Source organism: Echeneis naucrates, chromosome 20 (assembly GCF_900963305.1).
Source record: "Echeneis naucrates chromosome 20, fEcheNa1.1, whole genome shotgun sequence".
Taxonomy (NCBI): domain Eukaryota; kingdom Metazoa; phylum Chordata; class Actinopteri; order Carangiformes; family Echeneidae; genus Echeneis; species Echeneis naucrates.
This window is the reverse complement of record NC_042530.1, coordinates 15,393,906-15,412,319: the sequence shown is the minus strand read 5'-3', so window position 1 is coordinate 15,412,319 and position 18,414 is coordinate 15,393,906. Positions and strand designations below refer to the sequence as shown.

Below are 18,414 nucleotides of genomic sequence, written 5' to 3'. Positions count from 1 at the left end.
GCTCCACCTTGTTGTTAACTCTGCCCAGTTAAATTAATGACAAAACACTTTGATTTAGTCAGAGCTTTTTTAATATAAAATGCAGCAGTTATCAAGAATAATGTAAATTCATAAATAGCATTTCATTTACAGCAAGAAATTAAAAATATTTTCTCGTGACTGTACAAATTTGATTTGGATAAATCAAATGTCAGAGGGGTCAGATATTAAGATGAACATGTAAAAAATTATTACTGAACAGAATAAACTCTCATATTACTTCAGTTTAAAAGGACCAATAAGTGAATATAGCTGGCGATAGTGGTAACCCTGAGGTGGACATACAGATACTCAGTATAGCAGCCAATCTTTTTAAGTAACAAACTATATTTAGTGAATAGTTGTCTGGCATGGAGCTAGAACCAGAAGGCAAATAGGATAGCTAAAAATTGGAAGCAGGTTAAAATATGCCTGTGCTTATAAAGATGAAACATTTATATAATATAGCTAGGTCAAAAACAAGTCAACAAGAATCACACCTTTAGCTGTACATATTATTTAATTTTAAAGAGCCAGGCTAGTTTCTTTCCCCTGCTGTCAGTCGTGCTAAGCTAGGCTAGTTGCCACATTCGAAGTATGTACCTGTAAAATAGCTCAATGGGTTTTTCACTAGATCAGCAGCTAAGGCTTTAACAATGCTAATGCTAATGCTAATTCATGACTACTCCCATACAGGTTAGATCCTTTTATCACTATGATAGGTGCTTAAAAAGAAAAAGTAATGAGCTAAAAACGAGAAAATTAGACTTTGGGAATGAGAGACTCAAATGAACAATAAATGTCTGATGCTTATAAAATCCAGAGCGGCTACTCAACATTTCTCTAAATTAAAATCCTGGACGTGAGCTATGGACCCACCATTAGCAGCTGTGCTAAAGCCACTTTTATGTGAATAAAAATAAAGCCTCCACCCTAATAAAACAGAATTGTGAACATTTTCTTCTCGGAGGCAGCCAAGACGGTCCAGTTCTGGGACTTTAAATGGCAAAGCTGTTTTGCTGGGCACCTTCATATGAAGAATGGCTTTTCAAAATACTCCTAAATGGAAATATATAACACCTAAATAAAACAGCTCTTTATGTGCTTTGCAGGGGGAAAACTAGACTGGGGTGATGAAATCAAAACACTTGAGTGAAAGAGGAGATGCCCCTTCTGTGAAAAGCTATCAGAGAGGAGGCGACAGTTAAGAATAAATTTCTCTAAAAGTCAAGATATGTATGTAAAAAAACAACCGGAAGATAATATAGAAAATATATTAATTTCTCTTAAATAAAATTATACTTATTGCCCTTACTTGAGAGTGTACCTGACAATAATTTGTTTGGAGCAACAGTCAGAGAAGCATAGAAATGCTGTAAGACAGATGGTGAGTGTGTTTTCTTTCGTGTCATTTTGTGTCAAGAGATTGTTTTCTCAGGCACACATATACATGTAGGTCGTCCACCAAGAAGAAATATGTCAATCCCTTTGGTTTCTAATGGTCTAATGTTACAAACACCATAAAGAAGAAGTCCTGGTTGTCAGGGCTGCTCATGTGCTGGCGGGACTGCTGGCTCTATGATGGTCCAGGCTCATTCCACATTCTGGGTTTGGAGAAAAGAGCTCCATGGCCATGGTTGTGTGACCCAGACTGAGACCAAGTCCAATGTTGAAGGAGCCGTATTCTGGACGGATTCAGGTAGCCTCAAGTCTTTTGGATCTGGTCAGACGAGGAGATTCACTTCCAGGCCGCAGCGTAGCTCTAAATCCAACTTGATCTCAGGCAAAAATGTATTATTTTTCGCTCTGTGCACCTCAGGTATGGTGACAAAGCACTCTGGCGCTGCCTTGTTTTATTCCTGTTATCCTCCCCTCCCCCTCAACACCGGCCACAGCAGATATAAAAAAGATAAAAACCTGCGTATTTTTGTCAAAGTCCTTCCCTTTCTCCTTTTACAGTAAATGTCGGCCTCAGGAGTGAGTCCAGCTGACTGGAACCCAGTGACTTTCGGCCTCAATTTTCTTTAGCGCCAACCGCAGCTCACTGAGGGCCGCCGAGAGGTCATCATTGACTATGACCTTGTCAAATAGATGGCCATACTGGGTCTCCATGGACTGGGCAGTGTTAACCATCTCCTGAAAGTCCTCCTCCTGCAATATATGTGAGAAGGGAGAAGCGGAGAATATGGAGGTGAAAAAAAAAAAAGAAAAAGATTTTTTTGCAAAAACCATGAAAAACTGTTAATTTCATGCTGTTCATCTGCTGTGAAGAGAAAGCACCAGCCACAGTAAACAAGAAGGGAGATAATTCATAGACTGTAAACACAAATTACACGGCCTTGAAAACGCAAATAAACATAAAGTGGCCCGCACAGAGCCCGTTATAACCTCCCAGAGACATGGTACCCATACATGAACCCTGGCACCGGCCACACTCTGAAACCTCTACATACAACAACCCAACCTCAAAGAATTTTCATCATTTCCCTCACAGAATACACACAGTTATCCAATTCACAAAGAAAATAAAATCTCCTCAAAATAAGCAGAGGAAATAAACACAACCTAACCATAATTTACAGAAGGTAGACATGTAAAACACACATCACTGCTAGTTTGGATTTTATATGTATGATGGGGAGATGACAGATTGTGTCTCACTGTCAGAACTCAGCTCAGGCCTGGTAAAGCCAAACAGAACTTTAGGTGTGCCAAGATGAACTTGTCTCCAAGTGTTTTGCAACACAAGACTGGAGTCGTGGATCAGATCACTGGGGAAGACAAAAACAAATAAACAAACATACAAAAAAAAAAAAAAAAAAAAAAAAAAAAAATTGCAGTTGCAGATCAGATTTGCTTTCGACAATGCCAACTCACTCTGACTTAGGCTTTTTGTCTGGCATTCAGCCCACATATGGAAAACAATGTTTCTTGACAATGAGTAAACAGCCCTGTGAATCAGCCCGACATCAGGCTGCAGAGGAGAGACCCATGTGTTTGGCAGTACAGGCCAGACAGAAGGTAATATCTCAGCTATCACCAAGTAACTTCCTACTTTGTATTTAATGTTAATATGTTTAAAAATCATATATCACTTCCTGGTATTTAGTTAATGGCCCATTCTAGCTCCTGTGGGACTTCAAACACAAAGTTCAGGACTTGAGAACACATGTTCAGAACAGTTAAATCATGAGTCCATCCCCTTTTGTCATGATGATGACAGAGCCAGTCAAACACTGTGCTTGGAAATTACAAGTTGTTATTCTACCAGACTACAAACTACAGCATCTGTTTTACAGTATTTAGTCTGATACATTTGATCAATATTTATCTATTTATTTCTCACATTGCATCTATGAAATATAATTTTTTTCAACCTTTTCTTTATTTGTGTTTTCATAAAACTGACGTAAAAATGTAACGGGTGAAAAATGGCAAGCAAAAATCTTCCAGTGAATTTTCAAATAAAAGACTAAATGAAATAATACCTTGGCTTTTTGTCATGACTTGACTAATTTTATACAGCTGCTGAGATGACAAGTGAGATTTTATTTTATTTTTTCAGTTAGCCTTCACTATGTTGGCGACATCTGCTAAGAGGATTTTTACTTTCTCCCAGTTGTGTCCCAGATGTTTCCATTACTTAAACAGGACGGGTTGGTTGAACATATTATTCTGCTCGCTGGTGTTTGTGATAGGTGGTAGCTCATTGTGGTAGTTTACACAATCAACGCAAATAAATGCTAAGACAGAATGAATAAATGCTCACACAGATTATTCACAGGCAGTGGGTTCATTAATGCGTGAGCGTTAGCACTGGCGCCTTTATGTGAGTTTTGAACTTTAGGTAGTGTAGTTTCTGCAGTAGAGGCTGGGGTCCTCTAGAGGATGGACAGTTTTCCAATAGTCAATATGCAAATCAGATGTTCAGTGTGACTGTGAGGAACAGCCAAATAACATCTTTTGTGTTAGGCTGGAGGTAAATATTGTCGATCTGGGGCTCATGTATTCATAGGCAGAGGCCAGGTATCACTTGGTGGTGGTCCCTCTGAGGCTTTCTGGTTTCAGCTTTGTGGGCCCTGGCTGTTCTTACCCCTAGAGCAGCAGTGAGGGCTAAAGTGGCTGCACTGATTTAGCCTCATGCTTTTTACTGGGAGCGCTCAACTTTAGATTTCTGGACAGATACAGTTTTTATAGTGAATCCGTCTGCCAAGCACACAATTATAAATACACACAGATGCACATTTATGCACAGGAATTCAAACACAAACTCATGCTCCCACTCCCACAAACATGCAGGGTCAAGCTGCATGTGTGCTTACTGTACAACATGCACACACATAAATACATCCTTATTAAAAGTGAAAACTCCTCAATGGCTTAGTTTTTGGAGATGCTCCTTCCAGCCAGAAGTTCCTTCACAATGTTTCTGGTGGTTTTCCGCTTCAAAATAGATTAGCTGCGCAACTAAATATAAATACTTATCCACTGTGACACTGAGCGAAAAGCCTGTCTGACTTTTTTTCTGCCTGGCTCTCTAGGTTGCATTTACCTTGCAGAGACCAAATTCATCCCATTTTGTTAGGAACATGAGATGGTTTCATCAGCTTGTGTTACAGATGATGACAGGATCAGGGAGGGCAGACAGTTTGTTGGCTTGTGGAGGACACTGCTCCTCTGTGAGACTGCATTGTCTGTCATCTGGTCTGTAGCCCTCACAGGACTTCCACCATTGGACCGGGCCTTAAAGATGACTGCTGTGTCCAGCGGCCAGCGAGACAACACTTCTGACCTGTCTTGGCAACTGAAAGAACCTGGTGCAGTGTGTGTTGCTTTTTTTCCCCTGTAATGTTTTCTAAGTCCACTAGCTAGTATTTGAGGCTGTCTTGACTTAGGTCTTCCAGGTAAAATAACATTAATCACAGCAGGAAGCTGCTTTGGGGACAGCAAGCTGGGTAGAGAGATGGAAAGAGAATCAGAAAACCTGAGAAAAAATAATAATAAGATTGATGGATGAAGAAATAAAAAGGGCAACATATCAATATAATGAAGGTAAATGGAAATGGAAAGTAAGGCAAGTTGGAGTGAGTGGATATTCTTTGGCTTCCAGTGATCCGTGCTGGATTGCTCCCCTCAGAGGGCAGTTTGAGCTGATGCCACTTCTGGAGGACCAAATGCACCAGGGACTAATTTCTCCCCACTGCCTTTAGATTGCTTAATTTCCACATGAAATGATGTAGTGTCTTGTGCCTGTTTAAATACTTCACTCTAACACAGATAAATGGCACATTTCATTGCACAATATGAGGCCATTGAGTCTCAGTGTGGTATTTACTTGAGATGTTTCTACAGACTACAGACTTTGGTCAGTGTTATGTTTTTACTGCTTGTATTTTCACTGCTTTCTTTACTGTATTTATTAGATTTGTGATTTTACTGCGTCCATTTTACTGTAAAATCTGAAATCTGTCTGAAGAGGAAAAATTCTCCTTATGGGGTTATAAACATTTTCAACACTCGTGGCACAAAACGGCTTGTGTCTTCCCCAAGAATCATCTTTTCAACCACCCTGAGCATGCACGCATGGACGCGTGCAAACACACATGCGCATACGCGCAAACACAGTCTTCAGTTAGAAATCAGATTTATTGATGTCAGTAAAACACACCTGCATTCTATATTAGGAAATGTGTCGAAAACCAAACACATTTTTAAATATCAGTTTTAAATGATCACGGCAGCGGTCGTGGTGCTCAGGATCTAATTTATGTGTTTCACCAGCTTGTTTTTGCATGTTCCTACTACATCAGCTCTTTTTGAAAACCGACTGTGAACGTTTTGCAGCTTGGACAATGGGGCTAAAGTTGGCCATGCTCTGCTGGAACAATGAGCGACTGTTCCTGAGCCTTTATCATTAAAGCAGACCTGTCTCTGGGAGAAAAACAGCTGGAGGTGGAGAGAAGACGTCTGAGACAACTCACCCAACAACTGCTTCTTTTGCAGAAACTTTCATAGCAAATCTGTTGTGGCTTAAGTCGGTGCACATGAACCTCTGTACAGGCAGTGGTGTGGTACCTGGCTGAAATATATCTTGGTATCACACAGTTTTATATATGTGTGTTTCCATTACTTGAGAGAATAAAGTGAAGTGAAGGGAAAGTGTGCAATAAAAGCAACTGTAGTGATAACTAAAGATTGTTCTCTGGACCCCTGCTGAGAAGCAAGAAAATAATATGCATCTATGTGAAGTGTGCAAACTGAATATGTGTCTGTATCAGGCTTCTAAAAGTTTGACATAGAACAGCTACAGCATGGTCTGAGTCTCAGCTGGCTTTCAGCTGGGATCTTCTTGCACGCTGACTTTTATATGCGACAGCTCCTATGTGTGTATGTGAGGCAAACATTTTGATAATTATCAATATTGTATAGATGGTGGTTGTTGAAGAAATGTGTCTCTGCCTGAATCTGGATAATTTCGTGCTTCATATGACACAGAGCCATCAATCAAAAGGAGTAATAGGAGAGAAAAATAATTTGAAATATACTTCTAGTAATATGGCCAAGAGCAACATTCAGTCTCAGCTCTCAGGAGCTGCAATTATTTAAATCGAGACAAAATGTGTCAGAACAGAGTATGAATGAAACATTGTGGTGGCAAAGAGAAGCCCTTGGCCCGCAAGTCATCTTCAGATTGAAGGGAGCACGTTCGTATAGTTTTAAAAATCACATCATATTTATATTTTCTTTGTAGAGAAAATCAAACTTATAATGACTGCCAGATCTGATAAAGTTATCCCAAAGTGTTTTTTTTTTTTGCACATTGTTCGGCTCAGGATCAGAAACAGTCAAAACACACAGAATAAGGTCTTCATCAGTGTAATTCAAGGTCTGATTTCAGTTTTAGTTGTGTATGAACTAAAATGCTGTGGAGAAAATGCGCTGCTCTCAGGTGTAAATGATTAAGGGCCGCATTTTTCAGTCCCCTCCCGGTGGGAGTACATTTATTTGTGTTTTGCACTGTTCACTCCCTGCAGGTCTCTCACCACAAGGTATCCCATCATGCCCTTTTTTAAAGGATTTACTGCTCTGTCACAGAAAATTAATGGGAGCAACAGGTTACAGGGTGTGAACCAACTGATGACAAAGTAGGCATCACAGTGATAAGAAAGAAGGGTAGGGGTTCTAATATCTTTGACAATTTAGTGTTGAAGGAATTTAAGGTTTATGAATTTAAGTTACCAAGACATTCAACTTTGAGTAGTATGGAAGTGGACTGTAATAAGCAATAAATCATAAAACATACACAAATCAATTTGCAACAATGTCAGGTGTCTCTGCTCACTCTGCTATTACTGCAAACCTCAGTTTTCTCCCTGATCCCTCCTCCTCCCAAAGGCAGTGGTCAGTCAGTCTCTATTTCTTCGTTAGCGTTGTCTTTCTTCCTCCTTTCGCGTTTTTCCCTCCCCTGGCCTACCTTAGCATCACCTCAGTGTGTTGCTGAATGAGACCAAAGCTTTAATGCTGCCTGTTGTGATCCAGACAAAAGAGTGAGTGAGCCAGCGCTGAACTCGTTGCGACTGGGAAATCCATCATCCACCTTCACCCCCCTCCCCCGCCTCATCCACTCTCCTACGCGTCAACTTCACGGCACAAAATGCTGTCTAATTGGTTTCATCTGTGTCCCCGCTGGGCTGGGATGAAGGTGTGTTAAGGGATGACCTCATCACTCACGCACAGAATATACACACAGGGTCCAGATAGTGTTTCTGTTCTTGTGCTGTTAATCTGTTAGCTGTAAAACCATGTGTTTCTACAGGATAACACCTCATCTCATCATCAGCTCTTGCTCTGTCCTCCAACTGATCTGATTCCTGCATGTTTACAGTTCACTCCCTGCAGGTACAAACTACTAACTAAATGCATTTCCCATGTTTGTATATGTTTGCGCTGATAATTACTTAATCTAGCCCTTGTTAGCTGTATCCTGTTATTTTCTGCTGTAATGACCTTTTTCATTAAACTTTCATCTAACTTAATCTAATCTGAATAGCGCAGTGGATCAAATCTAATCATCTGGTACTTTGGAGTTTAAATGGCTCTAAACCACATATTGATGATCAATGTGTTTTTGTGCGGGAAGTAAATCTTCTCCTCGCTGGATGCCATCTTACCGTAAAAGGTTTGGCTGATCCCTTGTCGTCCTTGCCTGATATGATCCTGGCATTCTTTCTCGTCTCCCTCAGTCTCTCAATCGGAGGAGGCTTCACAAACACCACAAAGGGTTTGAACTCGGCTGTCCGCAGGTGCTTTATCATCTGAGGAGAGACATATGAGTGTGACGTGTTAATGTAAAGTAACAAGAAGGGAGGACATCCATGAAAACAGTGTGAGTGTGAAAGTACTTTAAATAGTGTTCACCAATTTCATTATCATTAGATGTACGAAATAAAGAGATATCTGCAATGTACTTAATGCAGTGATTCTAATTTGAAGGGCTGTGGATATTCCCAATGGATCACAGGCTTTAAGGCTTACAATATCATTAATATGTGGCCTGCCTCAAATCAACAAATTCTCTGAGTCTCCTACTGTGCTGACTAAAGACCAGATTACAGAACAGTTTGATGTCACAGTGAAATTGACCTCTGATCATTTGGATATAAAATGATGCCATTTTGTCCTATTAGACATTTGTGTTTCTGAGGTTACTGTGACCTACAATTTAGATTTTTGGGCACCAAAACCTAATTAGTGCATCCCTGATTCCATGTGAATATTGTGAAAAATTTAAATCAAGAGGTTTTTACGTTCATGAGAATGGGACGGATGGACAGATGGCCCTGACTGTTGTCAGCAGAGACCATAAAAAAATGTGTTTGCTCAGTTCAAGGACACCCAATTCAAACCTTTCATTAAGTCAAATATTTACTTGTTCCAGTCCCTCAATAAAAAAGATTATAAATAAGATAGTGGAGGACACATCTGTCTGCTCTTGTTCTCGCCTCTGTCTGCTAACTACTGCATGAGAAAACAGCATGAGTCTAGTCCTCAAGGGGTAGGGAGAGGTCGCCTTGGTTAGCAGTGGCGTCAGGCTTCAGACCCTCCTCTGGCTTCTCACTGTGCTAACAGGCAGTGAGACCAAACCCACAACTGATAGGAAGAAGAACAAAAAGCTAAGGGAGGGAAGAATTCATTGTGGCTGTTCTGCAAGTCAACATGGCATAAATAACATGCTTCGACACTGTCAGTGATCTAATCCAAATAGCATTTTATGCAATAGGCTTATAGTGAAAGTATAAGCTTTGGCTATTTGCTTACAGCAGCATACCACAAATACACACAAGAGGCAAAAAAGTACATTTAGAAATACACAAACTCCCAGTTAGACTTCGTCTTATGGCTTTTCAGACTCTGTAGATGAGGCTGACTCTTCATGCTGCTCAGGCCTGGGTGGTTTGAAGACATGCCAGGCTAATCTATATAATAGTATGTTTGTGCCTGTGTGTTATTATCCACTGAGCAAAAACAAACAGAGAAGAGCTGGTAGGGCAGAAGCTGGACCAGGCCCGGATTAAAGGGAATTGTGCCCAAGGGTTTTGTTGGGGCTCAGCGACAAGCTGGGCGTTTGCGCAGGGTCTGATCGCCACCACCCAAGACATATAAGCCAAAGAGGAAATCTTCAAATAGAGGAAATTAGTAGTAATTGCTCCCTCAAAATTTCCCCCTTTAAAAACCTGCTTTTGGTAACCCAGTAAGCTGCCAAGGCCTCAAGAAGCGAGATCGGCTATGGAGATAGGCAAAAGCGGTGGTGTCGAAGGGCTCAGAATACATGTCAGTGAAGGGTGGTGGGATGATGAAATACAGAGGAAAGGATGCACAGTAAGGGTTTGTGTCACTCACATGAGGTTGGACATCCAACAGACAGACTTTGTTCTTGGAGAGGACAGAGCGGACTGAGTCTAAGCTTGTCCCATAATAATTCCCTTTGTACTCGCCATATTCGATAAACCTGAGGTGGAGAGAGAAAAATACTGTTCAGCAAGAAACAACATCATTTAATTTCTGAGTGTATCTCAGAAATACATGAGTATTAATGTCTCTTGAGAGCAACACTGAAAGCCGTCCTAATCTGGTCGACTGTGTCAGCACAGTCCAGATATTATTAATAGAAATAATAACATATGTAAACCCTACAAATCCACAGGGACAGGAGGATCACTCTCTCAACTGCTGACAGATCAGAAGATAGTGTTCTCCAGCAGAACCAAAAAACCAGACACTTTGACCGAGTGTGGTTTTGTATAATCTCCTACGCTAACCCTTTCAATCAGTATCACCTGTTTGTTCAAGAAATTCCACAAAGCTCCTTCAATCCACCGGGATTTTGTCCTAGCATGGGTGTAAGCAAGCAAGCAAACAGTTTTCCACCAGATAATCTTCCCCCTTTCACACCAATCAGATGTCATGAAAGGGGTGGGGGGGGGAGTGTATTTTTAGCTGAAAACAAGGAGGAAAAAAAAAAGGCAGCAAGCAAAGTAACAACGTGGAAAGAATTTGAAGCTAATATGTTTGCAGTGTGGGACAGAGTCACTGCCTCAGTGTGACCAGTGCCATGTAAAAACACAGTTTTATGGTAATTCTCCATGTAAGAAAGTTTTCATCTTCTCCTTTTAATCTCAATAAACGTCATACTTTACTACGAAAAATTTGTTAGAGAGCCTGCCTTTTACCAATCACCGTGTTCACAGCAGAATGCATATAGATGCCATTGACTATATTCAGCACTATATCCAGAGTATGGACTGTTGCCATTTTGTCAAAGAACAGGGCTTTCCTTTCCTGTTCAAGCTAAACACACGTTGTTGTGGCCTTAATTCACAGTCATTTTATTCCTGTGCATTGTTTCTACTGCATGCAATGAGGCATAACGCAAACAAGTTCATCTCACCCCTCGCCCGCTCTGCTGCCTTATAATTTCAGTGTGGAGTGTCCCACGCATCCACCCCACATCACAGCAGTGCCACTCACCCCTCCGACTTCCTGGAAAACATTGCATGCCTCGACCTGCACCGCAACATGGCCTAAATATACAGACCCCTATGCCTCCTTCTCCCTGCATGCTCTGACACTCCATATGAACTCACCAGCACAATTCCCTCTATGTCATATGTGTTTGCGTGAGTAAATGTTTTGGATGTGCACCCTACAATATATCTTTTTCCCCCTACAGTTTGTGTGAGACCAGCAGAAAGGCATCAATCATTCCTCTGACTATTACAACTTGGATTTCAGTTTGTTGGCCACAAATGTCAAGGCGGGCCGTGGTGTGGCTACATTCACAGAGAGCGCCTGGGGGAAGGAGGAAGCAGAGACAGGAGACCTTGGGGCCAATGTCTGGAGATCTGTTACCAACACAGGGCCCGGCCCTGTCAACACCAGCTCACACTTGGTTACAGAGACACACACACGACAGCAGGGAGGCTACATATGAGCAGTGGCAGCAGGTCCTGGACCAGTCAGACTGCAGCACTGCCTCTAGTGGTTCACATACTGAAACAGGATTCTGCTGTTCTCATTATGGTGCAGGGTCTCAGATATCACATATTCTAAACACAGGGTTTTTCATTAGACTTTTAAACACGAAAAGACTAAATTAAAGATTCCATGTGATTTCTTTGAATGTGATTAGTGGTGAAAGACAAATCAATTAATTAACTAGCTGAAATGAAAGGCTAACAACGGTTGGATTAATTGATGGTTAATATCATTTATCAAGCAAGTTCTAACAGTTGCAAATGAACTCAAACTTACACATCATATTCATGTTTTAAAATAAAAAAAAACAAAGCAAAGAGGATTTTGTGACATTGAGATACTTGCTGAAAGAAGCTTAAGAGCTGGAGCACATGGAAATAAGTTGTGCAACCTTATGGTTGCTTGTTTAAAAGTTAGTGTTTGTACCACCTGTATATCAGAAATCTTTTGTTAAACCAGTGGAGCAGTTTTGAGGCTTTAGAGCTGGAAATATTGCGGCCACTAACATTTATTGGGTGGTCACTGTGTCCATCTTTCACAGTGGGTTGGTTATGTCACAATTTTTTTTTTCTTCACTGCTACCAGTCACTATTCAGTTGTTCCTACTTGTTGTTGTGGATGTCCGTCTCAAAAAGGTTCTTGGAGATGAAGTGGTACTCCACGCCGTCAGTCTCCTGGTTCTTTTTGGCCCGACTTGTGTCTGCGGGAGTAGAAGAGAGAGAGTGATTACCTCAAACCCAGACTATGTGACTCACTGCTAAGGCTGAAACCAACTGAACTGAGCCCCTTATTAACGTCGCTGGAAGTCTGAAACATAGCGCGTTGGGCCATGCCAACCCTTGTATATATTATTGTGTAATAGCACTATAAAATACACAACCTGTAGTGCTGCAGCACTAAACCCAGACACTAAACTGACATTCAGCGGAGGTTTACTGTGTCTTATTAAATCTGTCTCTTGTAATGTGGCTGCAGAGCCTGTAGGAACAGAAGCTGTGGCGTTGTTCGCCAGTGTTAGCTGCTGTAGGGTAATTGAGTTTGGGAGCTCTCATTAACATCAAGTCTCTACATTTACTTGGCCGTAAACCATAAAACCCTGTTGTAAAAAGGGTGGCAGAGACAGCGCGCGGAAGGAACATGAGCAGTGCCGTTGGATTTGTAAGGGCCAAGAGGTCAACTCACACTCCGGCTTGTTTCAGGAACGCTTCAAAGGTCAGGGGGCAGAGGTGTACACCCGACACCCTCCAACCAGCTCCAAAACAAACTATTAAACTTTTATCACCTGCAAACAAAACTGCCAAGTCCTGCTTTTCTCTCCTTTGAGTCTTTCTTTTTGTTAGCATGTGTTGAGTCTGTGCTCTTGTAAGGGACAAGGGCCTTTACTTTATGTGGTCCAGACTGATCTAGAGGGCTCATGGAAAACTGATGGTGTGATTTATACAATGTGTCATTTGCTTGAGAAAAAAAGACAGCCGTACATCCAAACCGTGGTGAAGAAGACCTTGAAGAAGATAAATGCGTTTCTCTTATCAGGCTGAGACAACAGTAGGAAACAGGAGAAGGCCAGAGCAGCCATGTCATAACATATACTTAAACCTTCCTGTTCTGAGATGTGTAAGACACAAAGCCAAACAGCCTCCCCGTAGTTAGACCAACACTATCCACCGTGCATTATTTTGGCATCTGCTCTGTGGCACAGAAAATAATTACAGTGCAACAAAAGAATGTGCATCCGTTCATTCCCATTTCATGGAAAATATCAGTCAGCTTGGACTGGAGTCAAAATGTTTAACCCCCTACTCTAATGACTTACTGTAATGTTCCCTAAGTTTCTTAGATGACTGGTTTACATTTTACAGCGACACGTAGGTAGAAAGAGAGGGGGACAGGGATGGAGAGAGGAAGAAAGAGAGAAAGAGAGCGAGAGAGAAACCCAAGGCTTCAACAATCGCCATAAGAACGAGTTGGTCTCTCCAGTCCCTCCGCTTTTCAAATTAACAAAAAAGGGTAATGCTTTTGGGCTTAATCCGAAACAACAGCAAGTGTTAAACATATCCATGTGTCCACTGGCAGCAATCAAACATTAAAAAGGAGAGAGATGAGATACTTTCCGAGTCTCTTTCCTCTCAATGAGAGCCAGAACTTGTACCATACGTCTTCTATATGGGTCAAAATCATACTGTCTGGGCTCTATTAAAACATGGCATCACAGGTCACATTTGAGAGCAATTAACAGGCCTTGTGGAAAAAAGGCCCCACCGATGGGATTTTAATACCAGGGACATTTCAAATGTCTGAATACGACAGGGACACATCCATTAAGCTGCACAGCATGTAACAAACACAGCCATTAATATCAGCGAACCTCATATTTACTTCAACATTCATGTAGCTCGTTCCCTCCAAGGCCCAGATGGTAACCACACAAGTGCTAATGCCACTGCAATGCTTGGCTGTATAAATCAGAAAGATTGATTTGTCCCTACATGCTGTCTGTGGGACATCTCACAACTCCAAGACCTAAAAAATGCTGGCAATGTGTGAAGAGTGGTTCGTTTGCAACAGGGCTGGATGGTTTTCAGAGTTATGGTAGGCTGTCGTTAGGTCCGTAAAAGGAGAAAAAAGGAGGTGGACAGAAAAAGAGAGAAAGAAAGTGAGAAATAAATCGAGAGAGAAGGGAGAAAAGAAAAGCTGAGTGCCAATTGGTGAAGCAGTGGAATGGCACGTGTTCAGAAGGAGAAAAACTATTTCCTCCATCATTTGGAGCTTGTCAGGCAGACTGTGAAAAGCTGACAATTACACAGGAGGAGAACCAAGCGCCGGAGGCCTCAAAAGTACCAGCCACACTGCCTGAGTTCTGCTGTCTTTTAGTTGGTACATGTCTCAGACTGAGCCACCATAGCTGAGGCAGCACATGCTGTGAAAACTGAACTAGAACAAGTAAACTAAACATCCGTCACCTTAAGTGATTATTTTGATTTGTTGCTAAAAACTCAAATGGTGCACTGGCAGACGGTGCAGTCGGGATTTGATCTAGCAGGTTGTGGACATATATTTCTCTGTGAATGTGTTTCCAATGTGTTTGTCTGTGGGGGGGCACATGTACAAGAGGCTTTGTGGATGCGAATGGACTCAGTAGATCGGAAAAGGCGGAGCGTGATCAATGTGACAGGACAGCTGTGGTGTTACGTTACTTATGTTTGAGGGGTCTTTCCTCAGGTGACCCTAACAAGATAAATAGTACATAATAGTGTACAAATACAAGTACAAATAGTGTATAACAGACACACATGCAGAAAGAACAGGAAAGACAAGCAAAGAAGAAAGAGAGTCTAACAGGAGATGCTCCGTGGACTCCACAGACATGTTCAGCTGGACCTCAATGAGATGAGTGAACTTACGTGGGATGGTAACGCTGAAATGTTGAGTGTCGGCGACAAGCAGCTGCCTCTTCAGCTCATTTAAGCCGACACCTGTTGGTCCTACACAGATTCAAAAACACAGGAGCAGATCAAGAATGGTCACAGAATCAATCACTGTCTTCATTTTAAGACTTCAGAAAACACAGCATGGAACTAGGACATCAAATTATATATTTTGACAGGTTGCGGCGGACTCATGGTGGAGGGTCCCATAAAACAATACACCTGCACACTGCATACAGTATAAGTAATTTTATAGCTACGAAAAGAGTTGTGTAAGAATGTGATAGATATATTTTAAATGAATTTATTTTACATGTGTGGTTGTAATGTGAAGTTGCCCTCTGATTTCATCGAAGTGAATATACTTTGTGTGTTTAGTCTGCAGCAACAATTTTTCCCTTGACTCCTTTGGTATTTTTCTAATACATCAGTAAATCGATTTACCACAGTGTGAATTCAATTTTACGTTAAATTAAAACAAAATCAACCTGGTGGAAGCCATTAGAGCAAAGATAATTGATTTAATGTGATAAAGTTACAGCAACTCTACAGTTACAGTTCGTTTTTACCCAGTTCCTCTCACACTGTCGTTTGGCAGAACATTAAACCTGCACTACGCTGTAGGATCACAGTGAAGGGAAGAGGATCTCCTCAGTTGTCAGTCGGATTTTCCATCACATTCCCTGTGGGGAAACTTAGGCAACAAGTGGGAGAGGGGAAGGCCGGAAAATCTATTGAGCATTGACTATTGATGCATCTGCTGCTCCAGGGGCTGAGCATCATCCCTTGCACTCGACAGATGCCAGCATGAGGAGATGGTAAAATTTAATCAAAGTGGGGAAATAAACTCAATTATATGATATCAAGTCACAAAGAAAATCTGGCATTTTTGCAGAAATATTTGGAGCAAATGTCCCCAAGGCCTAATTTCATAGAATGTGTGGGTAGCGTGGGACACGTGTATAGATGTGTGTTTTTTATGTAACCTTATTAACGCTGGTTTTGATTTAATGGACATCATGCTCCGTTCACTTTACTGTTTTCCTGTTCTAGAGCCATCCTACAGCATTTTGGAACTTTGGTACTATATCATATTAATTTAGACTCACTGGCATCACCATTGCCATCAAACTGGACAGGAAAACACTTATGGAGTTACAAGTGCATGGCTCAGGGTTTCAGCTCTGCAGCGTTTTGACAGTTAGAGACAGCGCTTGATCTGGGCTTGACATTCTTTGCATGCCTGACGTTCTGGGCAGGCACTACAATCGCATCAAACCCTATTGGAAAGTCATTTCTCCAGGCAAATGTGTTTAGCAGGCTGCTCCTCTAAAATAAATGGGACAATGAGTTCACTAAGTGATGCAGATTAGGTGGAGGGACAGGGAAACAACATTGAAAAAAGACAAGCTTTTTATCATTATGTGAAAGAGTGCTGCTGTTTCCTCTTTTGCCATCTGTGTGTCTTCTATAGATTCTATGTGGAATGTTGTGGGGTGAAAAATATGTATAATTTGCTGTACACACAATTTCACACCCTATATGTTCCCTCTCCTTCTGCACTTACAAACACATGCTTCAGAGTCCTATTGTGCGACTGCTGTAAGTGACAAAAGCTGTTTCCTCAGTGCGCTCACATTCGGGATCAACTGGATTTAAGTCGACAAAAAAGAAAGAACAGAAAAATATCAACCCTCTTTGGAGTCACGGCACGAGGCATTGTGTTGTAACCGTCTCACCTAAACAAGCACATGGCCAAGTGAAGACAGCAATCAATCTTAACGGAGGGACTTTTTCACTTTAATAAAAAAGCCATGGAACATAGGGATTTAGAGTTTAGGTGATTTATTAAGAGGAGTGACTGGAATTCATTTTAAATTTGTTTTGGGAGCTGGGTAGGAGTGCAGCGGTGCTGTTTGAACAAGGCTGTGGTCAAGTAGGTGCGGAAGGTGGCAGAGCACAGTAACAGGAGCGCTTTTAGGAGCCCTGTCATAGGGGTGCAGACAGTGCACCTGGCAGGCCACAAACCTATACACAGGCTTATTTGCTTAAATCTGACTGTGGACATCAAGGCCCAGGCACAGGGGACCAACTAATGGCCCCACTCTTACATGCTTGTAAAACCATTTTCACCTGATACATCGCTCCCATGCTTGCCACTTGCCTGCCATGATCTCAATGTTGCATGGCAATATGCCTTCTTCAGAGTACCTCAGACGGTGATAAAAGCTTATTCCAGTTGTATCAGCATCTGCCAAAGGGGCCCAACAGACCCACCATCAGGCATTTTATAAGCAGAAGCAGTGCCCTCTGGCCCTGTTCCACCATTTGACCTTAAACACGTTACCTCTTTGTGCATTGTTTGTTTCTAACAATGCCCCAATACAAACGGAACATTATGAATCTGTATGCTACAATAAAGAAGGCATAACTCCCAAATCTACTGGATTGTGCTTCAGTATTTACATTATATTTATATGTTTTCTCTCCCTCCATCTGTCTCTCACTTTGGCCCTCTTGTGGTACTTCTGGCCTGATAGATCGCTATGCCAGTAAAAGTGTCAGACTTCATTACTACACTCATTAGAGAAGCTGCCTTTAATATCACAAGGTTAATAACTTCCAGGCTAAATATGGAGTGCATCCTATGCAGTGTGCACAAAAAGGCAGAGGCCAGGCCTGATGAGGCCTAGCTCATGGCCCCTTATGCCTCGACCCAGTCTCAGACCTCCTAGCCTGCCCCACATCCAGGGCAGGTGATAAAACAGTGCCTCACTGCAACCACATTTAAAAGATGACACATGGTGCAAAGAGGTAACCACAGAACATTTACAATCCCCTAAATTTTAAGCAGGGCAAAGTCTTAAAATAGAGTCTCAGTTTTATATATTTGGATCCCACATAAACACTCATATGTTTGGGCAAAACCCCAGACTGAAAACTTTCAATTCATCATAATCTTGCTGAAGTTCACTGGGTCAGGTTACACGGAAATGTGGAAATCAGCACACCATTTTGTCAGGTTAAATAATCTGATTTCTTTCACAATCATCAGTGGTTGGGTTAAACTACTTGTGCAGTATGTAAAAATATGTTTTCATTGGCCATCTGATTTAAATGAAAAAATATAAAAACCAAGATAAGCATCTTGATTTGTTTTTGAAAGAAATCTCAGTCTCCTTTCAAATGCAAAAGGTGGGCAGCGGGTCATTCATTAGTTGGTACTGTGAACCTGTGAGTTAATGAAAAACGTCTTTAGGTCTTTCTGAAAGGAGACGTTTGATATAAAAATAGTATGTGTGTGTGTGTGTGTGTGTGTGTGTCCTGCCTGACTTAGCCTCAGTCAAGTTGGGAGGGTTTGGTTCTGCCTGCAAGTCCTACAATGATGTAGACTTTCCTTCTTCCCCTCTAAAGTATAGCTAACAGTTAATAGTGT

The 18,414-nt window shown here is 41.5% G+C and overlaps 1 protein-coding gene across 1 annotated transcript in view; it reads right to left on the bottom strand.

Annotated features, from left to right (window-relative positions):
- Positions 1–59: 59 nt before the first annotated feature.
- The window catches only part of mpp7a (MAGUK p55 scaffold protein 7a), a 123,794-nt gene continuing 105,439 nt past the window's right edge, over positions 60–18,414 (bottom strand). Inside the window, exons 13-17 of the mRNA XM_029529597.1 lie at positions 14,955–15,035; positions 12,160–12,253; positions 9,919–10,027; positions 8,190–8,333; positions 60–2,169 (exon numbers count right to left, since the gene is read on the bottom strand). Of these exons, the coding sequence (XP_029385457.1) occupies positions 1,990–2,169; positions 8,190–8,333; positions 9,919–10,027; positions 12,160–12,253; positions 14,955–15,035 (608 nt within the window). The 3' untranslated portion in view covers positions 60–1,989. The remainder of the gene's footprint in view (positions 2,170–8,189; positions 8,334–9,918; positions 10,028–12,159; positions 12,254–14,954; positions 15,036–18,414) is intronic.